Here is a 20,993-nt window from a genome sequence, read left to right as displayed (position 1 = left end):
CTGTGTTTACAATAAACATAAGCGTCACCTCAGATGCACAGCGTAGGACTTCATGGACAGTCTGAGCAGCCAAATCAGGGTCAAACTCGTGTTATCATGAACACAATGAACGCACTGACAAAGCATAAGCATGAACTATTTATTGAAGGCACAACATACATTCACAACACAAAACACATGACTAGCACAGTTCTAATAGCTGCTTATAACATCCTGGTGTCATGTATAAGGCATTCAGCATCGTGTGATCCCTGTAAATGTCCCTTGAGTGGACTGACATACAGTGTTTCTCACTAAGTTGAGGCAACTTCACAAGCAGCTTCTTTAACTAAAATCTCAGTGCAAAATAAAAGCAATCAAGTAAAACTAAACAAAGGTCTGACTCCAGCGTCAAATAAAGTAAAATACTGTAATACATAAACAGGCTAAACTTCAGTATCAAATGTCAAGAAATTAAAAAAAAAACATACTGACATTAGATTGGGTCTGTACTGCCACCTACAGGTACATTAATGGAACTACCAACTCCACTGTGAGGTGATCCTTTCCTGTTAAAAATCTGTTTAAAACAATGGAAACGTGAGTGCAGAATGATTGAGAAACTATAAGACTTCACCTTTTAAAACGCTGCAGTAACACACTTCTTTAGATTTCTCCTTCTATGTTTTGTTACTTGGTGAGATTCCAAAATAAGAACTGTGAACACATTGTTAGTAAATCAGACAATACACAATATACAGACGGCAAAATTAAAATGTAAAAATATAAAATCAACTTACAATGCTCATTACAGCTAGTGATTATTGTCATGCACAGGCTCATGCTGTTTCGACAGAGATGACACATTTTATGTGGCACATTGACTGGTACTCATATTGAAGGTTTGCATAGTTGCATGGCAGATTAGGCCAGGAGACACTTGGCTTGGTTGGACTTTGGTTATACCGTTATACAGCTGCTTTGCTACTTCGGGTACGTTGAGGTGGGATGTGTTAAAATATCAACGGGTCACTAAGGCAGAGGGGTGTTCAGGGCTACAGGTCCATGGCAGTCTGCAGGCACTGTCCCTTCCTCTTTATCCACACATTGTCAGGTACAGCCACTGAAAACACGAGAATCAAGTTTAGCTCAAGTTAAACGATTGATTGAAATGTGATGAGATTTTCTTTCTAAACAGAACTCACCTCTGTGATGTTCATCTCAGCCACTCCTGACCCCTCCTGGTCGAACTGCTTGAAATGCCCTGTTGAATAAAAAACCCCATCAGACTTTTCAGTTTGAATTCTTACCGTTTTATAACTAGCTCGTCAAACACACGGCATATATTTGTAATGACAACTTTTTATAATAATACTCACTAAACATGGCTTCAAGCTTAACCAAGCAGCAGATAAAGTTGTCAAAGTCGATCAGCTCATTCTCTGCGTAACGGGCTACCAGGATCTGGTTTAGTCTGTTATTCAGTTTAAAACCTACACAGGAAAACATTAAAAAAATAAAGGAGAGCCACACTTCTCTTCTGTGAGTGTGTGCATGGCAAATAATTGTTGGAAATGACAATCAAGAGCATCATACCTGCTGCCTCCACAGCAAGACGCATCTCATACGAGCTCATGGCACCTGACTTGTCAAGGTCAAATTGCCTGTAAATGACCTGAGGGACATAGACACAAAAACAGAGAATATAAGCGTGCACAGAGTTTCTTTGGAATCGTTATATCTCTACCTATTCTTATTAAAGTAATGGTTATTATTATTACCAGCCAATTTCGGATCTTGTTCCAGAGGAGCTGAAACTCCACCAGCCCTAGACGGGCACTGCCATCTTTCTGGTAAACACTGTGTCAAGGAGTGAAACTACACACAGACAATCGGGAGCATGCAGTGTTGTAAATACTACTTCAGGGTTAGGGTTAGATTGCAAGTTTAATAGTACTTGAGTGAAACAATCTGACATTAAATGTAGTTAAGTATCAAAAGTAAAAGTAAATCATACATTTATTTACATATGTGTATATATGTACTATGGTTGACAGATTATTGGCATGGCCAGTTATTGGATCGATATTTTCTTGCAATTTCTTTTATCGCAATTTTCTGATTATCAGAATCAGTGTGTTTTTTTTTTTTTTTATCCGATCAATAAAATAAATGATTTTAAAAATGCACCACTTTGGCTCTGATACAACATACAATCGACAACGTAACTATTAAATTAAGTTATCAAATAAATGTTGTGGAGTATAAGTACAGTATTTTCCTCCAAGTTGTTTAGTTTAATTCCATCAATGCTAGCATGCTTAATGTAGGATAAGGATTTTTTTTTAAATATATAATTAATGTAATTCAATCGTTTGTAATCCATTCATGCCTTGTCATAACACAAGAGGATACATCCATCAGGTTGACCATGGTCCGACATGATTCCACACTGAAGCCGTCAGTCTTCAGATCTTTGTCTGAAATAGTAAAAGCACTCATCTGAAGCAGTGTAACATAGTCACACAGAGGCTCATCCAGGAAATGGATCGTGAAAATAAAACAGTAATGGGGATGCATTATTAATATGAGAACTCACGGCGAGTGACAACTCTGTTTAGGATGGTCCTGAGCTCACGAATAGAAATCTCCATGTCCTGGAAAAGCAAGGAGGACAAGAAAAGAGATATATATATATATATATATATATATTAACCTTTACATATTATCTAAAATACCACAAGAAATACCACAATAGGAACACACCAGAGTTATTATATAAAACTCATCATGCAGTGTTAGCAAGTGAAAATGCAAACAAATATTCCCAACAAGAAGACAGATCTTACGTCTCCTGCTAGTTGAGCGAACATGGACTTGAAAGAGTCATCAATTTCGTCTTCAGTCACTTCTTCCTGTAGTAAAAATTTAAGACGCTGGATTATAATCCAAATCCTACTGTAGTTATTTCCTGGTATTCATATAACATGTAACATCTTCTTTTATCCTACAGTGTTACATCTCACTGATACGTACGTCATCTCCTAGATCAGCAGAGATTTCATCATCCAGTTCTCTGCAAAGGACAAAATGCTAATATGTTAGCATTAGTTTTTAATTTCTAAACATTGCAAAGCCATAAAATCACATGCAAAAGACACATACTCTGTTTCTGACTGCTTCTCAGTGAAGACCCTGAGGACAAAGTCTGCCTCTTTGTGGGGCTCGAAGGTGGACGGGACGATGAGGTACTCTCCGGGCGGCAGGCGAAGGCGTGTGCTCACCTCTCGCAGGTTGATGAAGGTCTCTGAGCGAGCGCACGACGAATTGCTCAAAAAGAAGTTCTTCTTCAGATGGACATTCTGGCAGCCTCTGTACTGAGGACAGTAGGGCACAGTACATGGGTTGAGGTGCATGTGCATGTTTTGAAGGTCCATCAGTATATACTTAACATTATCGCCAACCACTTTACCAAAGTATACTCACTAAAGTTTATATCATTCACAGTAAATGGTCTAAAACATGCATGTATTTCTGGTTAAATAAACTGTGGTAGTAATTGATGCTCTGCTTACCTCCTCTGGAATCTGCATAAAGACAGATGAGGGAGAGAAAATTAACAAAAATGAGCTGAGGCCAAATTTTCAAAAAAGGTGATTAAAAGGTAAATATGTGAATAAAGCAGGAAAAGGAAAAAAAAGACAATACTGAGTTTCCATCTCTGTTCTCACCTCATAGATAGCAAATCCAATGGTGTGCATGTCCCCACCTTGGCGCCGATATTTGCGGCGGTCCTTCTGCATGAGAGCTACCAGAAAACTGCACGCCACCTCATCGTCCTCTGGGTCATCATCCTCCTCCAGCAGCGTGATCTTATACTGAGGGTTGATCCAAAACGTGTCTACAAAGATGGTGCATTCTGTTAGCCTGTTCCATAGTCATGGTAACATTACAGGACCTGTTTGCTCTTTAATAAAAACATGTTATCACTAGATAATCGGTGATATTATCCATGTCAGTGGGATAATACGGCTGGGACTCACTGGCATGGTTCCTGCAGCCTCCAGCGGTGCTGCCTCTCCTCCACGTGCCGTAGAACTTCATGGTGTTCCAGTGGCTCATGCCATCGTCGCTCAGAGCGTCAGCAGTCAAGTTACAGATCTCTAGCCGAGAAAACTGCCTCTTGAACTCACTGAAGGACATCCTGGAGGATTAAAATAAGGTTTTAGGGCACTCATTTGCTTTCTTCAGAAGATCGTTACCACTCTAGTCCGTATGGTACTTGGTTATACTGTCGGATGCTTTATTCCAGACAACTCCGAACTGGAAATATTTGCAGCCTCCTACTAGAGAAAGTGTATTTGAACTACTACTCAAAGTTGCAGTTTCTACTTTTAAACTCAGTGTCTCACGTCACACAACAACGGCAGCACCCATGAGAAGGGGGTAGGGTGGATTTGTAGATGACAGTATTTGTGTTAGGATGGTGAAAGGAAAAGTGCCATTAACATAAAATGTTACATGGATTCTTTTACCAGGGCTGCACTCTGAGAATAAGGAAACTAAGGAAACATAAATTAGCCAAAGGCAGCCATGTTCACTGTTTATGTCCGGCATCTTGCATCATGAGCACTTGGAGGGACTTCAGACCTCCAACTTTATCTGGAACGCAGCATGAGGACTGAAGATCACTTTTCTATTAATCAACTCAACTATCTAATTGTAGAAAGCCAATAAGCATATTTCCCAAAATGTCTAACCATCCCTTTGAAATACCTACAGCACATTAATATTACCATACAGTGTAACAGCACCTGGGTCATCTTACCAAAACTCCCCATCTTCCATCTGCAGATGCAGGTCTTCTCTTTCAGAGGTGTCAATCTCATCCCATTCAGGGGAACTACACAGGACAAGACAAGCAGACCAGAATAAACATTAAGTTCGAGATATTATACTCAAACAAAACTAGGAATGGAAATCTCTTTAATACACTCACTTGTCGCTCCAAGCACCAGTCCACTCAATCTGGCCCCAAGGGTTACGTACTCGGATCAGACGTTCCATGTTGCCACGGAAATTAACCTACAAAACACACAGATAGATGGGAAACGTCGAACCATTCGTATTAATTATAATAGGACCTAATTCATGACAATAAATATAAACTTTATCTAAACAGCACTTTCAAAACAAAGTTACACAATTATGCTTATTTTATTTTTTTACGACCTGTGACATGAAACTGTCTTCCACAACCTCACCTTGGTAGCAGAGTTTGGCTGTTCCTCACCCAGTTTTAAGCCTCCTACACAGCTGTTTCTGTTTCAGTTAATGACTGTGTTTCAACCTACATGTGAAATACAGTGCTGCTGCACCGAACAGTATGACAAAACAGATGTGCTTTTTAAGAGTTACAGCATGTAAACCTATTCTAGTAGTAACTCGCAATAAAATTATGAACCTAAAAAAAATGAGCAGAATATGTCTCCTTTAAAACAGTTTAGGACTGAGGCACATAAACAACAATGATAATAATAAAACAGATAAGACATTGGAAATAAAACAGAGTTGTGGTAACCATATTTAAAAGATGCGTTTTGAAAAGTGATTTAAAAGATGTCACTGATTCTGAAAGCAAGATTAAAGACACCAGAGTCATACACAGACAGACCTCTTTCAATCCAGTGACTGAGTAGGCGTGGCCCTTCACAAGCTTCTTAAATGTAACAGCCTCCATGTCGAAGGCACTGGTGATCTGCATTAATATGAAAACATGATTACAGCAGTGGCGTATGAATGGTCAGAATTGAATAAACAGAAGTGCTTTTAATGTTATTAGTTTTCACGATGGTGCAACACTGAGCTACGTGTCTTGGTGGTGTGCCAGAGTGTTCAGCACTTACATCGATAGAGCAGCCCAGCAGAGAGCCTCTCTCCAGAGCCTTGCCGATTATCCTGTGCAGGTCTCTGGGAGCGCTGCGGAGCTCGTACATCTCAGACACACCACCTGTGAAGTCCTCAAACCCTTCTGTGGTGCTTCCTCCTGACAGAGCCTCGTAAGAGCCGTTCAGCCTGCAACCAAAAACACACTTCAGCTTGATAGCCTTCAAAAGCAGCACTCCAGGATGTGATTTACAGCTTTATACCAAATTCACTCATACTGAATAATTTAGTAATTGAGCAGGCTCTTTTAAAACCTACTTAGCATAGGCTTTCTCCAGGAGTGCACTCCAGAATTCATTGCCTTCAGCAGAATGGACAAACATCAGCTCCCCGTCTTTTACAGGCAGTCTGTCATCTATCACCACGTCGACCCATTCGCCGAACTGCCAGAACTGCAACACAGAGCAATAATCAAGGACTCCATCTATCTGAATTGCTTACCTGGAAGGGAAAAAGAGTAGAGGATGATCTTAAAGTACCTGAAAGTGGAAGATTCCAGCATAGTCATCTTGGAAGGACTGCCCGTGTGGGACAACCCGATGAAGAAGCTTCTCATTCAGGGTGAGAGAGGCGATGGCTGCCAAGAGCCAGCAGTCACCTGAAAGGGAATAAGAAGATTTAATCAACATTATCTAATTCTGTCTTCTGGCTAGAGCTGCAACCATTAGCCAATTAAAGAACTTTAAATCAGCAACTGTTGTGAGAATCAGTTTTTTGCGGTTATTTTTCAAGCAAAACTGTCAAACATTTGCCGCTCCTCTAAGGTGCAAATGTAAGAACTGGTCAGCTGTTGAATACTCAAAACAAATAGAGGACAGCATAACATCGGAGTAAAAGCTAACTGCTGCTAACTGTAGCTGCTTTTTGCTAGTTAGCCCTGTATCTACTGGTCTGGGAGCTTGGAGCAATAGAGAAGTGTTGGTGGCCTACATAGATGTATAAACTACTATCTCTTCACATCCTGTTTAGTTCATTTTTGATGTTTTTATCTAAAATTCTTGCATACTGCACCTTTAAATTTAAGGATTTGCTGCTATTCTTTGTCATTTTTGATAGTAAATGAAGAGTCTTTGGGTTTTTGAATGTTTGTTGGACAAAATGTCACTTTGGAATCTTGGTAGAAGCATTTTTCATAATTTTCATAGATTGACATCTGTTCTTCAATCCTGGCCCCAACACACCGGATTCAAATGATCAGCACGTCATCAAGCTCTGCTGAAGCATGAGAACGACCCATTCATTTGAATCAGGTGTTTTTGGGCAAAGAATCATCTAAAACATGCAGGGAAGGGGGCACCAAATGATTAATTGTGAAAATAATCAGTTGATTAATAGATAATGAAAATAAATTCATAATAATTCTATTTTCTTTTTCAGGACAATGAAAACCAGGGCTCACCCAGCGCTCCCTGACAGATGTCTGTTCTGGTGGCACCACCCACGATGAACTGAGGGTCACCTGTCAGCTCCTGTGGAGAAATTAAAAGACATTTTTTACAGTCTACTTCAAGGCAAGATCTATTTCAAGTCATTGCCATTCTAGCATCTCTGTGTCGACATCCTGTGTTTTAATGAAGCACTGTAAACAGATGTCTGAGCGAGGGAGCGGTCAGAAAATGCCACTCGATGCCAACAGCTGCGGTGGTCTGAGACGCTCCTGTCCCGACTTGTCCTATTCTGTCTGAGTTTGCAGACACGGACTGAGACAGTGTCATTGATATGTTTGTTTATATGATGCGTTTCTCTGTTGAGTTCCAGTCATCACCAGCAGGAATCAAAACTACATGCCTGTTCTGAAATACGACATGAGATGCAATCCAAAGAGTCATCAGTGAGGCGTTTCTTAATTACTACTTTTTACTTCCACTTTATCAATCAAGTATCAATCAAGTAGTCTCACCGTGGGCCTCATCCATTCCACATCTCTAGTTTTGGACGAATGGGGGGCGAGCTCCTTGAAGCCCAGGGATGGAGGCTCGGTGGGGAAACAGGGGTCTTCGAACAAGCAGCCCGACTCCACACATTGCTGCTTCAGTGCCTCGTAGTCCTGGTTGAAGTAGGGCACGGCCTGCTCATTGGAGCCCATGCCTTCCGCTCGCAGCCTGTTGGCGTATATGCTTGCAGATATCCCTCCAGCTGGATACATACTGGTGGTGCGAGATAAAAATATGGAGCTGAGTGGGTGTGCACAGTGCTGTGACCTATAAATAGCAGGAAGTTATTCAGCGGCACACTCTTGTCAGAGTTACAGCATGGCAGTCAGGTGTGGGTGTGGGTCGGTTAGACTGAATCTGCCTTCAACTAATTAGTCTGACCCCATATGGATTCTACATTAGGCTGTGACTTGTGTTCTATTTATTCTTCCACTGAATTAATCGATTAAGCAATGGACCCATGGGCCCTGTAAAGGGCAAATCCACCAAATAATAATAATAACGCAGGCCGATTACCAGAAAGATATCCAGATAACCGCCCAGTTGTGTGATGTAAAATCTAGGTGAATGTGTTGCCATGGAAACATTAGTTAGTAACCCACATAAATAAGAAGCCCGGGAGGGAAAGAATAGAAACACAGAAAGCATGTACAGAAGAAAAAGCAATTTCTGAGAAATGTGAGACATGAAAGCATCTTACACACAGCAAACTGAGGGAATAACAAAGAACTTAGAAATATGATACCTGGTCTGTACAGGCAGGCTGAGAGGGAGAATGAGACAAGAAAAAAAGAGAGAAAAGTCATTCACAATCACACAGGACTTGTCACTGGTAAAGATAATGTGTTTACTCTTTCAAGTAACCAGGATTCCCTCGAGATGCAGAAGTTTGTGCAGCTGCTCAAATGGACCTCAGTGTTTACGACTCCGTGGGGGTCTCTCTTTCTCCTCCCTGAATGCACTTGTTGGAGCTAAAAGGAACCAAATGCTCAGCGTGAAGAGGCTGGCTTATAAGACTGTAAGTTGTTTCTTGGCTGCCTCTCCCCTTTCTGAATGAGTGCTGGAAAAAGCTGGGACATGGGACGATCCTTTATACTCCTCTGCTCCACCGGAAAGGAATCCTAATGAGCCCAGTTCAGTAAACAGTCCACACATTCAAAGTGAGAGGGAGAAACTTGGATGGAGACTGAGATGGGTTTCTTTAATGAGTTAGAAAACAATATGGACATGTTGCTGTGCAAAATAGACTATGCTTTAGGTAGACACAATCCTGCAGGCAAGGATATTGTTTACAGAGCCAGTCCCCCCCCTAACCCTGAGGCCCCACATGCCTGTAGGGTCTGCAGGAATGTCCCTCTGCTTTGTCCAACACCTAAAGAGAGGATACTGCTGGCCATTGATCAGGAGGATATCTCTATCATGCTGAACCAGGCATTCCTGCGATGGTGATGTCACCCATAGGACTTCAACCTCAACACAAAACACCCATCAGCCTGTCAGCCAGAATAATGCTGCACATGTGAATTCACAGGCCTGGTGCCGTGAAAATAAAGGCACAGTATATATCGGACATGTAACACAGGCTCAGATTTGTGCAGCACCTGTTCATAAGCACAAGCAGCAGGCCTGTCTTTTTATGGCCTGCAGCCTGCTTCACAGATTTCTAACAACAATAGACCCGTGATCTATAGATCTATAGCTCTATGTGTCCACACGGGATATCAAACCTGGATTAAACGTGACAGCTGTGACTCTGTTGACTATTATTAGTTGCAACAGCGTGCAGTGTATTTAAGTCAAACAAACCGCACGGTGGCCTACACAACAATAAAGGACCGTTAACTTGATCTGGCTGCATTAACACACTCAGTGAAGTGAAATAAACAAGACGGCCGCACTCACCACCGCTTTGAAAGGCAACTTGGGGCTCCTTCAGACCGAGTAGTGACAGCGATAGTCGGGTAAATCTGTGAAGAAGGGGGGCAGCGGTTTCAGCAGCCAGGAGCAGGTTGAGCTCAGCCCGGTCCAGCCCTCTCCACACTGCAGGGAGGACCAGCCCCTTCAGGGGGAGGGGCCACCGCGCACAGCCGGCAGCACCGAGCACTGCCGCTAGGGGCGCTGCAGACACGGAGAATACATGTGTCCACACAAAGTGTCATAAGTCTAGGGCACAGGAAGGAAGGAAGGAAGAAAGAAAGAAAGAAAAAAAAAGAAAGAAATGTCATACTATGAGACAAATTATAGCCTATAGTGCAGCATCAATTATTTAAATTCCATTCAGTTCAACAATTACACACACTGTAATACAAGAATAAACACTGTTAAAAACCTCTTTAAATAGGCTGGTTTTCCACCAAAGCACTAGTTTTTCACTATTTCATATGCTCAAAGTTAGTGTGAGTCAGTGCTTCATTTGGGAAATGGAATTAAGACCAAAAAACTACAATAAGCAGCAGGCTGAGAAACCAAGCTAAGTGAAATGTTCCGTCTGTCTGTCCATCTGATCAATCGCCTCCGATTGTAGCACTTTGGACAGCAGCACACACTCACACCTATGCAAACTTAGGCCTACTCAGTTCATCATTTCACAACACAAGCGCCCACTTACTTGTTGGGTTTACAGTGACCAGACCAGAACATTTTGAAACTAAAAAAGCATAAACCACATGCAAGCTCCTTCCCTCTATCTCTTTATAAAATCAGATGTAAAATGCTTCCAAAATAGGGAAAACCTCAGCAGTAAATGAAAGAAGGACAGGATAGATAACAATTAAATAATATACAAAATGTGTGTCTGTCCCATACTGGCAGGTCCCGGATCCTCTCCAGGCAGCACAAATACACTCTGCACACACAGTAATACAAGAATAAACACTAGACTTGACTATGTTATATACACAATCTTAGAGTAAACAAGGAAATAAAGAACTATGATGAGGTTTTGCTGAAGTAAAGTCCGAGGGCATCTGGTGGACAGGTCGATAGATAAAAATTAATAGGTTTGGAAAAGTGGGAATTTGGCTGGAGGGAGGGACAGAGAGGCAGATTGTGACAGAAGTGTGTGATTTCTTCCTAATATTGAGCTACTGTAAATATTTTTTCTTAATAATGTAGAGTTGAATTTTAGTTAATAGAGTAGAACTTAAAGTAGAGCTAAATGTTTTAGATTTAGACTGATTTAAAATGCATTTAATCTACAGAAACAAACCTCCCTACTTGGCTACTGTTGTATGTACTGTTGTAAATGTATGTATTAGAAAACAAATCAAAAGCATTGAAATAGAAACTGTACTATTGACTGGTCAATATAACATCACTATAAAAGTTAATCATAAACTCAAATTTAATTGCCATCTAGGTGAAATGGAACTCTCTTTGATGTCAATCCGCTTGATAACTGTAGCAAAGTGAAACTGTGTCACCTGAGAGATAACATGTAGCAAACAACTGCAAAGGTTAAAAGTCACCAGCTACCACACCCACCGGGCTGAAAGCAGTTTTTTCTATTCTTTGTATGATTCACTTACACTATATTCATATAAGTTAATGCTCATTCGTCAGCAACAGATATGATATTTACGTCTGAAAGCGTCTCCACCTCCATCACGTCCAACATGACAGCCTGTGAGCTCCTCTCTTTACATTGCTCACTTATTTTGGCAGCTAGGCCTCACAGGATTCTTTCGGACTTCCTGTCTCACTCCTGACAGCTGCTCATGCTGTCAGTGATGGACATCACCTCCTCAATCGCTGTTTCCATGACGGTGTCTTCGTCCTGATCTGCTGCCTCTTCTGTTACATCAGCCAGAGCCTCACCTGCCAATGCCAACAGCTTCATGGCAGCAGACGTGACCTCTGACCCTTAATTTTTATTTGAGATCAATCTTCATTTGAATTATCAGTCATGTGAAATGTGTGCAGTGTGGAAATGACTGCAGACAATCACAGCCCTGATCACAGTAACACATTAAGAAGCGTTTCCTCTCACCTTCTGCCATCTCTGAGGTCGTCTTCACTCTCAGACTCTCTGGGTTGCAACCTCAGATCATGAGAGGGTCACTACAGGCAGCGGAGCTCAGCTCACCTGAGCTCAGCAGCCTCCCAGTGAACATGGCTAGACACGTGACTGGGACCTCTGAGACAGATGGATGCCAGTTTGAAGACAGAGGATACAGTACGGAGGGGATTTACAGCAGCTCAGTGAAGTGTGTTTTAATGATGAGTTAACAAACAGTTAACATATTCAAAAAGTGTGGGGTTGTATTTTCTGTTTGATAAAAAAAAATAGGTGTAAGAATATTTCATTTCTTGACATTTTGTGAGTGTATTTTATTTATTTATTAGCTTTTACTTAACGACAATGGGTGATGTCTATTAGATGTTTGGTATTAATAACAGTATATTCATAATTAATCATTTGTAATGGTGCATAAGCCCAGTAATAACATACTGTCTATCATTTCTAGTATTACATTAGTGAAGCGGTTTCCAACACATAAATCATGAAGGGACTTTTAAGAACGTTTGTAATGACCTATATGACAGTACAACTCATTATGCTTTTATCAGAGAGTAGACTATGGACGCTTTTAATGCTAATCAGTCACTGACTGCTAGACGTTGTTGTGCAGTATGTCAGCAAACTGCTTCCAGATATCGATAGCAAAGTAAATCAACAAGAGGAGGGTTTTCTTTCTGCTTGGCCTACATCTTACAACAGTTTGTATTCAAACTTAATCTGTGTCCTTTTTGTGTATCATCATCGTTACCAGTTTAATTTCGAGCCATACGGAGAGCTCAGCGATCACTATGCAAACAAGCATGCACCTGTGAAAACAACCAGAAGTATTGAGTGTAAAGATGAGTAGTGTTGTTATTGACGCTAATTTGTCATGTTTTGTTCACGCGACATTGAGTGATTCATGACCCACCCTTCCTCCAGCTTCACACAATAGTTAAAACCGCTGGCTTTGGAGGCAGTGTGAATAACCTCAGGATTGTTTTCTAAGACAATACTTCTCTGTAAACTGGGTGTGGCCGGTTGACATTTGGAAATATGGTTATTGTGTGGTACAGAAGCATCTGGTTCAGCAATAAGTAAAGAAGAATCCAGATAATCAAAGGACTTCCGCTGCAAAATGGTTTTCCATATAGTCTGCGGTTTAATGAGTCCTTTTTACCATATATGTATTGTCTTTTCTGTTTTTGTGTCTAACTCCATTCTGATGTCACTTTTTTGGCATATCCTTATTTACCATGAGTGTATGTGGTGCATCTGAGGCTTACAGGATATGTTATAAAACATACAGTGTGGCATTCAACAGCTGAAACACCAGCGTAGCTCCTGACTTAACCATTTAACTGACTTGGAGAGCTTTTGACGAAGGATTAGATTGGCTGTCTTTAGCATACAGGATAAGTACAGAAGATGAAGATATTAGTTCACACTTTGATTGATTGGACGCAAACATCCCATAGGTTCAATGTTGCAACGTTGTTCATAACCCATTCTGTTTCTTTCTCAATTTATCACTTGCTTCATATCATGTGTTTAAGCTTCCCTTTCACAACCGTCCACTGCATGTAGAACATTCCAATCCCTTGAAGTAACTCTCTTGGAGAAAAACACATCATTCTTCTTTTGTTATATGTCAGCACTTTGGTGAATTTTACAAAACGTCTATCATTTCAGCTTGTTTATTCCTGAGATACAGGGACACACACGCACAAAATCAAATGAGGAAATGAGAGAGGAGCTTCAAGTTGCCTCTAGGTGTGTCCCTGTTTGCACTGCAGTTGTGGTCACAGCCTTCTCATGGCAGATTTGTTTGGGGTTGCTGCTGTCCTCTGGAGGCCCCACCCCGTCTGTGATCCCACCCTGTCTTCCCCTCACCTGTGGCAGTTACGGTATAAAGGAGGCTGGGACAAAAACACATCCGGGATTGTGTCCAGCTGTTGGAAGATAGGTCGACCCAGCTCAGCTCACAAAGAGGAAAATCATCATCCACGGGGTTTACATCCACCTGAAAGGAGAGGATGACTTCCACAGCAGATCGACTGGCCCATCAGCAGGAGAGGGACCAAGGCATTGGCACCAACCAGCGTGCAGTGAAGTTCGCAAAGCAGGATTATGAGACTCTGCGCCAGCAGTGTCTGGAAAGGGGATGTCTGTTTGAGGACAACTGCTTTCCAGCTGAGTGCAAATCACTGGGCTACAATGAGCTGGGACCATACTCAAGCAAGACCAGGGGTGTTGTTTGGAAAAGGCCACAGGTGAGACGCTACCACCAAGCAAATACACAGTTTTTACACTGTAAATCATTTTGGGCTGGATCATCTTAAAAGTGTAAGTGTAATTGCTGCCTTAAATATATTCAAGTTAACTTAACTTAGTTGGAATAATTAGTTTAAAGTTTTCTTGTAAGGTTTCTATTCTTGTGAAACACAGTTAAAAGGTAACTGAAGATATTAAGTTGAAACAACAACTGTTCAGTCACAATTATTAAAAACAAATGTGATTTCCCTCTTCATGTTCCCAGTTTGAAGAGGCAGTTCTCCATTTCACACAAAGGACAACAGCACCTGTTCCTATTCATACTGATTTAAGGATTTATTCTGCCTTTTATGAGCGTGACTTCATCTGATCTGTGTGCGGGCAGGTGTTGGGATGAGACAAAGCCAATTTGGATATTAGAGGTCAAACACACAGTCTGTCTGTGCAGGATTTTGACTGAAGCAAGTTGTATCAATACTACTATATGTGTGAGGTCTTTTCATGGGTGTATATTTACTTTTAACAGTCCAAGGAAACGTTTCTCAACACTTCTTTCAAATATTCACCTCTTTGTGATGGTTTGGTGCTCTTTGTAGGAGCTGTGCTCGAACCCAAAATTCATTGACGGTGGAGCCACAAGGACGGACATCTGTCAAGGAGGGCTTGGTAAGTGAGGCGAATTGGGATGGGTACATGATTGGTTAAAACAGGGCGGATACATGCCTGGGTTTTCAACCACAAACATCTCTGGTCAAAACACACACGCCAGCTCGCATCTGCTGCGGCTCTGATTCAACCTCCGGAGTGGATGTGAGTCTGATGCGCCTCTGGAGGTAGTATCAGAGCCGCAGCAGAGGTGAGCGGTCATCCTGTCTGTCTGCTTGGTTTAGTGTGAACAAACAAAGGCAGAGAAATGGTGAGCCTTCACTCTGCCGATAATGCTGAGCCTCTGTGTGAAGAGGCCTAGAGCCCAGTGAAATTGTCCCCCCTCTCTGCATCTGAAACATTCCCACAGATGGCAATGCAGAGAATCAGAGCATGATTCCTGCACTGAAAGGGCAGTGTGAATGGGTCTACTGTTTACAGTGGTGAATAACACATATTGGTCAAGGTCAGAGTCTGCGTCTGCTCTTCCTTTGTAGGGGACTGCTGGCTTCTGGCTGCAATAGCCTCCCTGACTCTAGACCAGCGGATCCTGGCTCGTGTGGTGCCCCATGGACAGAGTTTCACCGAAGGTTACGCCGGGATATTTCACTTTCAGGTCAGACAAAGACCTTTCTCATCAGACCACTAATCCTGAGCTTCAAGCAGGCTTTTTTTTCTTCCTTTGTCAGTCCATAGAATGATGATTTATAGTTTGACAGTTAGGTTTGATGTTGAGTTTACTGACGGGGCTATTTTCTTCTCAGTTCTGGCAGTTTGGTGAGTGGGTGGACGTGGTGGTCGATGACCGTTTACCCACCAGAGACGGAAAGCTGCTGTTTGTTCACTCAGCGGAGGGCTCTGAGTTTTGGACACCGCTGCTGGAGAAGGCCTACGCTAAGTATGGATCATTCCTCTTATGTCTTCATCAAAACATTAATGCAGTGAAAATGTAAAATATAGAGTCTGTGAATCTATTCACACCCATCTGTGTCTGACAGGGTGTGTGGCTGCTATGAGGCCCTGTCAGGAGGCACCACTACTGAGGGTTTTGAGGATTTCACCGGGGGAATCTCAGAACAATACAATTTAGACAAGGCTCCACCACAACTCTTTGAAATCATTAAGAAGGCCCTGAATCGCGGTTCACTGCTAGGTTGCTCTATTGATGTAAGTCTTATTTTCATACTGATTTGCATGCCGATTGCAAACACACCATCAGCAGGATGTCGTCAGATTGAAATGTTGGTTCTTTGTTTTTTCAGATCACCAGTGCCTGTGAGACAGAGGCAGTGAAAGCTTGCAAGCTTGTCAAAGGGCATGCATACTCTGTGACTGGTGCAGAGACGGTATACCATTTAGTAAGCATTTTTGTTTTGTTTTTTTGTTACTGTGCAGAAGTAACATTATCCACCGTTGCTCCCTCTCAGGTTAATTACCGAGGCAGGCAGGTGCAGCTGGTCCGCATCAGGAACCCATGGGGTCAGGTGGAGTGGACTGGGCCGTGGAGTGATGGGTATATAATGATGTTCTGCATCCATTAACCATCAGCTATCATTGATTATTTTCAGGATTTTTCCTAAAGGCATGATTGTTTTCCCCTCACAATTAGATCCAGTGAATGGGACGACGTCAGTAGAGATGAAAAGTCAAAGTTGAACCATGTGGCTGAAGATGGAGAGTTCTGGTAAGTCTGGTCCATTGTCTTTAACCTTGTATTTATATCACAACACATGCAATGTTTTTGCTATTTTGTTAATGCTGTCAAACAGGTTGGTGATCATAATCTCCTTCATCACTAAAGCAACTGCTTAAGGACCAGTGTGTAGGATTTAGCGGCATCTAGTGGTGATGTGACAGATCTTTAGCAACCACCTTAATACCCCGACACTTAACATTTCAGGTGATTATACACTGATTAAAAACACCATTCTGCACATTATAATCCATGTCTGCCAGCAGATTCACCTAAATCCTACACACTGGACCTTTAAGGCTCTAACTCAGGCTGGGAAAGTAATCAGAAGTTAAAGCTTGAGAAATGATACAACATTATTTCTTGAGATATGTGTCCCTCTGCTCAGGATGTCCTATTCAGACTTCATCAGGCAGTTCACCAGGCTGGAGATCTGTAACTTGACCCCGGACACGCTCGAGAGCGATGATGTGGGCCACTGGAACAACTACCAGTTTGAAGGGATGTGGAGGGTCGGCTCCACTGCTGGCGGCTGCCGCAATCACGCAGGTAGAAGGAGAGACCATACATATGCCTGAGCAAGAAGTTGTGCTTAAATACTTCTTATAAACGATTACACTGTCCTGTGTTCCAGCCACATTCTCATCCAACCCTCAGTTTGTGGTGCGTCTGGAGGATGTGGACGATGATCCTCTGGATGGGGAGGATGGGTGCACCTTTCTGGTGGGGCTGATGCAGAAGGATGGACGACGGCAGAGGCGGCTTAACCGTGACCTTGAGACCATTGGCTTTGCCATTTATGAGGTGCCTCAGAATCATTTGAAATGTCATTTGAAATTTTAACACTGTGCTTTTTTTCTTTAAATAATTGACTGATTTAATAAAAATATTGTGTCTGTTTCTTTTCACAGGTCCCCGATCAGGTCTGTATTTGAACTAGTATTGATCCCTTACTAAAAACTGACATTTTTAAATGCAAAATACTAAGGCTGCACAATATGGTAAAAAAGACAAAGAAAAAAGAAAACAAAGCATTATGAGTTTTTGGGTAGTTGCTTGACATCCCAGTAATCTCATGTTAATCTTCAGTACAAAGGCCGCAGCAACATTCGCCTGGGTCCTGATGTCCTGCTGCGACAGAGAGCTGTGGCCATGAGCAGCACCTTCATCAACACGCGCGAAGTGTGCGACCGCTTCAAACTTCCTCCTGGAGAATATGCCATAGTTCCCTCGACCTTTCAGCCTCACAAGAAGGGCAGCTTCGTTCTCAGGGTGTTCTCTGAGAAACAGGCTGCAACCAGGTATCTGAGTTACAGTCACTTCAGACTGACAGATGTGGACCTGAGAGATTTAGTTTATGCAGCCATCTAGTGGACAAAGCTGTGAGAGCTGCTCTTAGTCTAGTCTAGGAGTGAATGTTATTTCCCTGCATGGCAGCAGGGTGTGCTAAAGCTGTGCATTTATTATTATTTCAGCCCACTGGAGGAGGACATTGATGCTAAACTAGAGGAGGTAAAAAAATGTGCAGAATGATAAACTAACATTCTTTTCAAATGTTAAATTCCATAATCTCTAAAATTGAAATATCACTAATTTGGAGATCCGGTGCACTGATGGCATAGACTTTCATGTGTCTTTCTTCCCACAGGAGGAGGTGTGTGAGAGTGATGTGGATCCTCATTTCAAGCACCTCTTCAAGCAGATTGCTGGCAATGTGGGTACAGCAGCATGAGAGCTGACAGTATATGAGATGCGTTGATGGCACTAAACCTGGATTACAAATTAAAGCTCACTTAAAATATGCATTTTTCAAACAGGACATGGAGATATCGGCCTTCGAACTGGTGAGAATTTTGAACAACGTCGTCTCTCACCGTAAGTACAGCGAACTCCCACGTATTTTACATAATAAAGTGTGTTTACAGGTCTTGGGGAGTACTACCTCACATGTGAAAAAGTAGTATGAAGCTTTTTGGGGTCCAGAGGATGTAATCTGATAAATGCCTCCAGGGTCAGACAGTGGTGAAGTTATTTTGAGTTGAGTTATTTTTGATTTTGATCATTGGTATTTGCATTCTCCATAAGTTTTTCCAAAACCTGACACCTACATTACCCACAATGCAACGCAGACCTTGATTTGACCTTGACCATATTTCATGAGGCTTCCTCTGGAGCCACAAAAGACTTCATCCTAATCTTTCACATATGCAGTAGCACCAAGACCTGTAAACACACTTTAGTGTATAACATTGGCGGAGTTGGAGCTAACTCTGTTTTGTCACTTTCTTGCAGGGTCTGATCTCAAGACAGATGGCTTCAGCCTTGAGACAGGTCGCCTTATTGTCAGTCTGCTGGATGTATCCTCAAGATGAAAAATTGTCCCCTCACAGTATTTTAAAAACATTTTTAAACTAAACTTTTTTGGGTTTGGGTGCATTCTCACTGTGGGATTAAAATATGACAATGATCAGTTATTATATTAAGTTATTATCATTCTTCTTATTATTATTATTATTATTATGACTAACAAAAGTCTTTCCAGAACGAGCCTTTTAGAAACCTTAACATTCTCCAGAAAGATGAAAGTGCCAAGTTGGGACTGGTGGAGTTCCACATGCTTTGGAACAAAATCCAGAGATACCTGGTGAGTGGTGATTTATGTCTTGACATAGTGTGTTGGACATGTTGGAACACCTGGCACGTGTTAACACAACACATTGGTGCCTTGGTCATATAGGAGATCTTCAAGAATCACGACTCAGACAACTCTGGCACCATGAGCTCCCACGAGATGAGATGCGCCGCAGCTGAAGCAGGTAACAAACACTGTTATGTGAGAGGAGAGTTACTGCTCTTTACTTACTTGCATTTTATTTTGTTTTGTTGATATTATAGATTGTCCATAATATGATGTCTGAATGTCTTTTCTTTCTTTCAGCTTGTCTGTCTGTCTGTGGACAGATTTTGTTACCACAATAATGGCACAAGTCAGCAAATGTCACAGGCGTGTAGTTGAAATCAAAATGAAGGCTGAGTTCAAACATGGGTGTGGACCAATCCATGACCATTGAGTACTCATGTTATCATGTAGTACCCACTACTACTCAGTAGTTATGCACAGTTAATAATGTACTTGCAATATACTGTATTATTGCATACTATATACTCACTGATATATTCTCTATATATTGACAAACATAACAATTAATTCTGTTTTTCATATATTAAAAAAAAAATACAACAACATATTTTCAGAACAATATATTTAAAAACAAGCCTGAGGAAAGAAGCTGCTGTGTAGTGTGGTGGTATGGCAGTGGTTACTTCTGTATCACCTGCTGCAGGTGGCAGCAGGGTGAACAGACTGTGGCTGGGGTGGGTGTCATCTTTTAGTAACCTTGGCATTTGCAGATGACAGACTGGATAAGCTAGTTAGAGGACTTCCTCCCTGCAGACAAATGTCGTTCATGTATACTTTACCACAGGAACAAAACAAGCATGGGCGAGGCTGTGCAACTGAACTCTTCCATTATCACCTCTGAAACACCCAGTCAGATAATCCACATGAATGAAACTGACCCTACAAGCTAACAGGTAGTGGTTTCAAGTGACAGCTATTTTTCTTTGCCAGGCTTCCACATCAACAGTTTAGTGCTGCAGGCCATCGTCCGCCGTTATGCTGACGCCCAGTACGCCGTCGACTTTGACAGTTTTGTAGGCTGTCTCATTAAAATGGAAATGCTCTTCAGTAAGTGTCAGAAAACAGCAGTATCACTTCAGCATATCTCATATTGAGCTGTGTGATCTGAAAGCTGTCTTTTGTTCTGCCTCTGATCCAGAAATGTTCAAGTCTCTGGAGAGACAGGACTCGAGGAAGATTGAGCTGGATATGCAACAGGTGTGTGAGAGAATAACAAAAGCTGCTGCCCTGTTGGCACTTCCCGTTTGGACAGCTTGTATAATTGTGTTTCTTCTAAACAGTGGCTGTGCCTGGCGATCTACTAACCCTGGAGACAAGCCAAGCAAGGACCCCTTTGTGATATTTGTTGGAAGAGGAAGCTCAATCACTCAACAACTGATCAATTTGTTTCACAAAAACACATTTTATCAACACTCTTTATATTCCAGATTGTTTTAAAAGGGCTTAAATGTAGGATACAATAATGATATCTGCTAAACATATACATGGAAGAAAAATCCCAAATGTTTGAAGATATTTTTTAACATTAATGTATTTTTTGGGTGCAATGGGAAAAAAATGTCTTGTTAGTTACTCCTTTGTGAAAATAAAGAAAGTCAAAAACTATCCATGGCTTCTGGACTATTGGTATTTATAAAATCTTGAAAATGAAATGGTTGATTTATTCCGGTAATAAATAATTTCATATCTAGTGTGGTATGTGAGGTAGAAATATAGTGAGATTTTCGGACCACCACAGGTTTCACCCATCTCTACATGTGGGCCACATCTGGGCCAATCATGAGTCATGGATCAAAGTCAGATGTAAAGTAGGCTGGATGA

General features: G+C 41.7%; 2 protein-coding genes across 2 annotated transcripts; one reads left to right on the top strand and one right to left on the bottom strand.

The window, feature by feature from the left end:
* Positions 1 to 125: 125 nt before the first annotated feature.
* On the bottom strand, positions 126 to 9,890 carry LOC311270603 (calpain-1 catalytic subunit-like). Its single transcript, XM_084375583.1, has 23 exons — positions 9,762 to 9,890; positions 8,605 to 8,622; positions 7,826 to 8,072; positions 7,325 to 7,394; positions 6,405 to 6,523; positions 6,184 to 6,317; positions 5,886 to 6,054; positions 5,654 to 5,737; positions 4,979 to 5,064; positions 4,808 to 4,882; positions 4,023 to 4,183; positions 3,711 to 3,880; positions 3,555 to 3,566; positions 3,145 to 3,356; positions 3,016 to 3,055; positions 2,829 to 2,894; positions 2,579 to 2,636; positions 2,395 to 2,459; positions 1,761 to 1,829; positions 1,576 to 1,654; positions 1,359 to 1,472; positions 1,185 to 1,243; positions 126 to 1,102 (listed from the first exon to the last, which is right to left on the bottom strand). The coding sequence occupies exons 3-23, from the start codon at positions 8,069 to 8,071 to the stop codon at positions 1,076 to 1,078; spliced, it is 2,115 nt and encodes a 704-aa protein (XP_084231709.1). The 5' UTR covers position 8,072; positions 8,605 to 8,622; positions 9,762 to 9,890; the 3' UTR covers positions 126 to 1,075.
* A 3,940-nt stretch (positions 9,891 to 13,830) lies between these two features.
* Positions 13,831 to 20,777, top strand: LOC311270463 (calpain-2 catalytic subunit-like). Its single transcript, XM_084375356.1, has 20 exons — positions 13,831 to 14,132; positions 14,730 to 14,799; positions 15,276 to 15,394; positions 15,543 to 15,676; positions 15,777 to 15,945; positions 16,041 to 16,124; positions 16,206 to 16,291; positions 16,388 to 16,462; positions 16,860 to 17,020; positions 17,106 to 17,275; positions 17,561 to 17,772; positions 17,947 to 17,983; positions 18,120 to 18,185; positions 18,289 to 18,346; positions 18,764 to 18,828; positions 19,047 to 19,115; positions 19,209 to 19,287; positions 20,103 to 20,219; positions 20,311 to 20,369; positions 20,453 to 20,777. Exons 1-20 carry the CDS (start codon positions 13,896 to 13,898, stop codon positions 20,474 to 20,476), a joined length of 2,091 nt encoding a protein of 696 aa, XP_084231482.1. The 5' UTR covers positions 13,831 to 13,895; the 3' UTR covers positions 20,477 to 20,777.
* The last annotated feature ends 216 nt before the right edge of the window (positions 20,778 to 20,993 follow it).

The sequence above is a fragment of the Pagrus pagrus genome (assembly GCF_965226575.1).
Source record: "Pagrus pagrus genome assembly, chromosome: 15".
Classification (NCBI taxonomy): Eukaryota; Metazoa; Chordata; class Actinopteri; order Spariformes; family Sparidae; genus Pagrus; species Pagrus pagrus.
This window is presented reverse-complemented; position numbering and strand designations above follow the sequence as displayed.

What these genes read in the sequence shown, in the direction of transcription:
- LOC311270463 (XM_084375356.1), top strand. Translation starts at nt 13,896, where the DNA reads ATGACTTCCACAGCAGATCGACTGGCCCATCAGCAGGAGAGGGACCAA. An exon ending in CATCTGTCAAGGAGGGCTTG is followed by an intron (nt 14,800 to 15,275) that starts GTAAGTGAGGCG and finishes CTTCCTTTGTAG; the next exon opens with GGGACTGCTGGCTTCTGGCT. An exon ending in ACAAAATCCAGAGATACCTG is followed by an intron (nt 19,116 to 19,208) that starts GTGAGTGGTGAT and finishes TTGGTCATATAG; the next exon opens with GAGATCTTCAAGAATCACGA.
- LOC311270603 (XM_084375583.1), bottom strand. Translation starts at nt 8,071, where the DNA reads ATGTATCCAGCTGGAGGGATATCTGCAAGCATATACGCCAACAGGCTG. An exon ending in TGCTGGGCTGCTCTATCGAT is followed by an intron (nt 5,738 to 5,885) that starts GTAAGTGCTGAA and finishes ATATTAATGCAG; the next exon opens with ATCACCAGTGCCTTCGACAT. An exon ending in CTGCTGATCTAGGAGATGAC is followed by an intron (nt 2,895 to 3,015) that starts GTACGTATCAGT and finishes TTTTTACTACAG; the next exon opens with GAAGAAGTGACTGAAGACGA.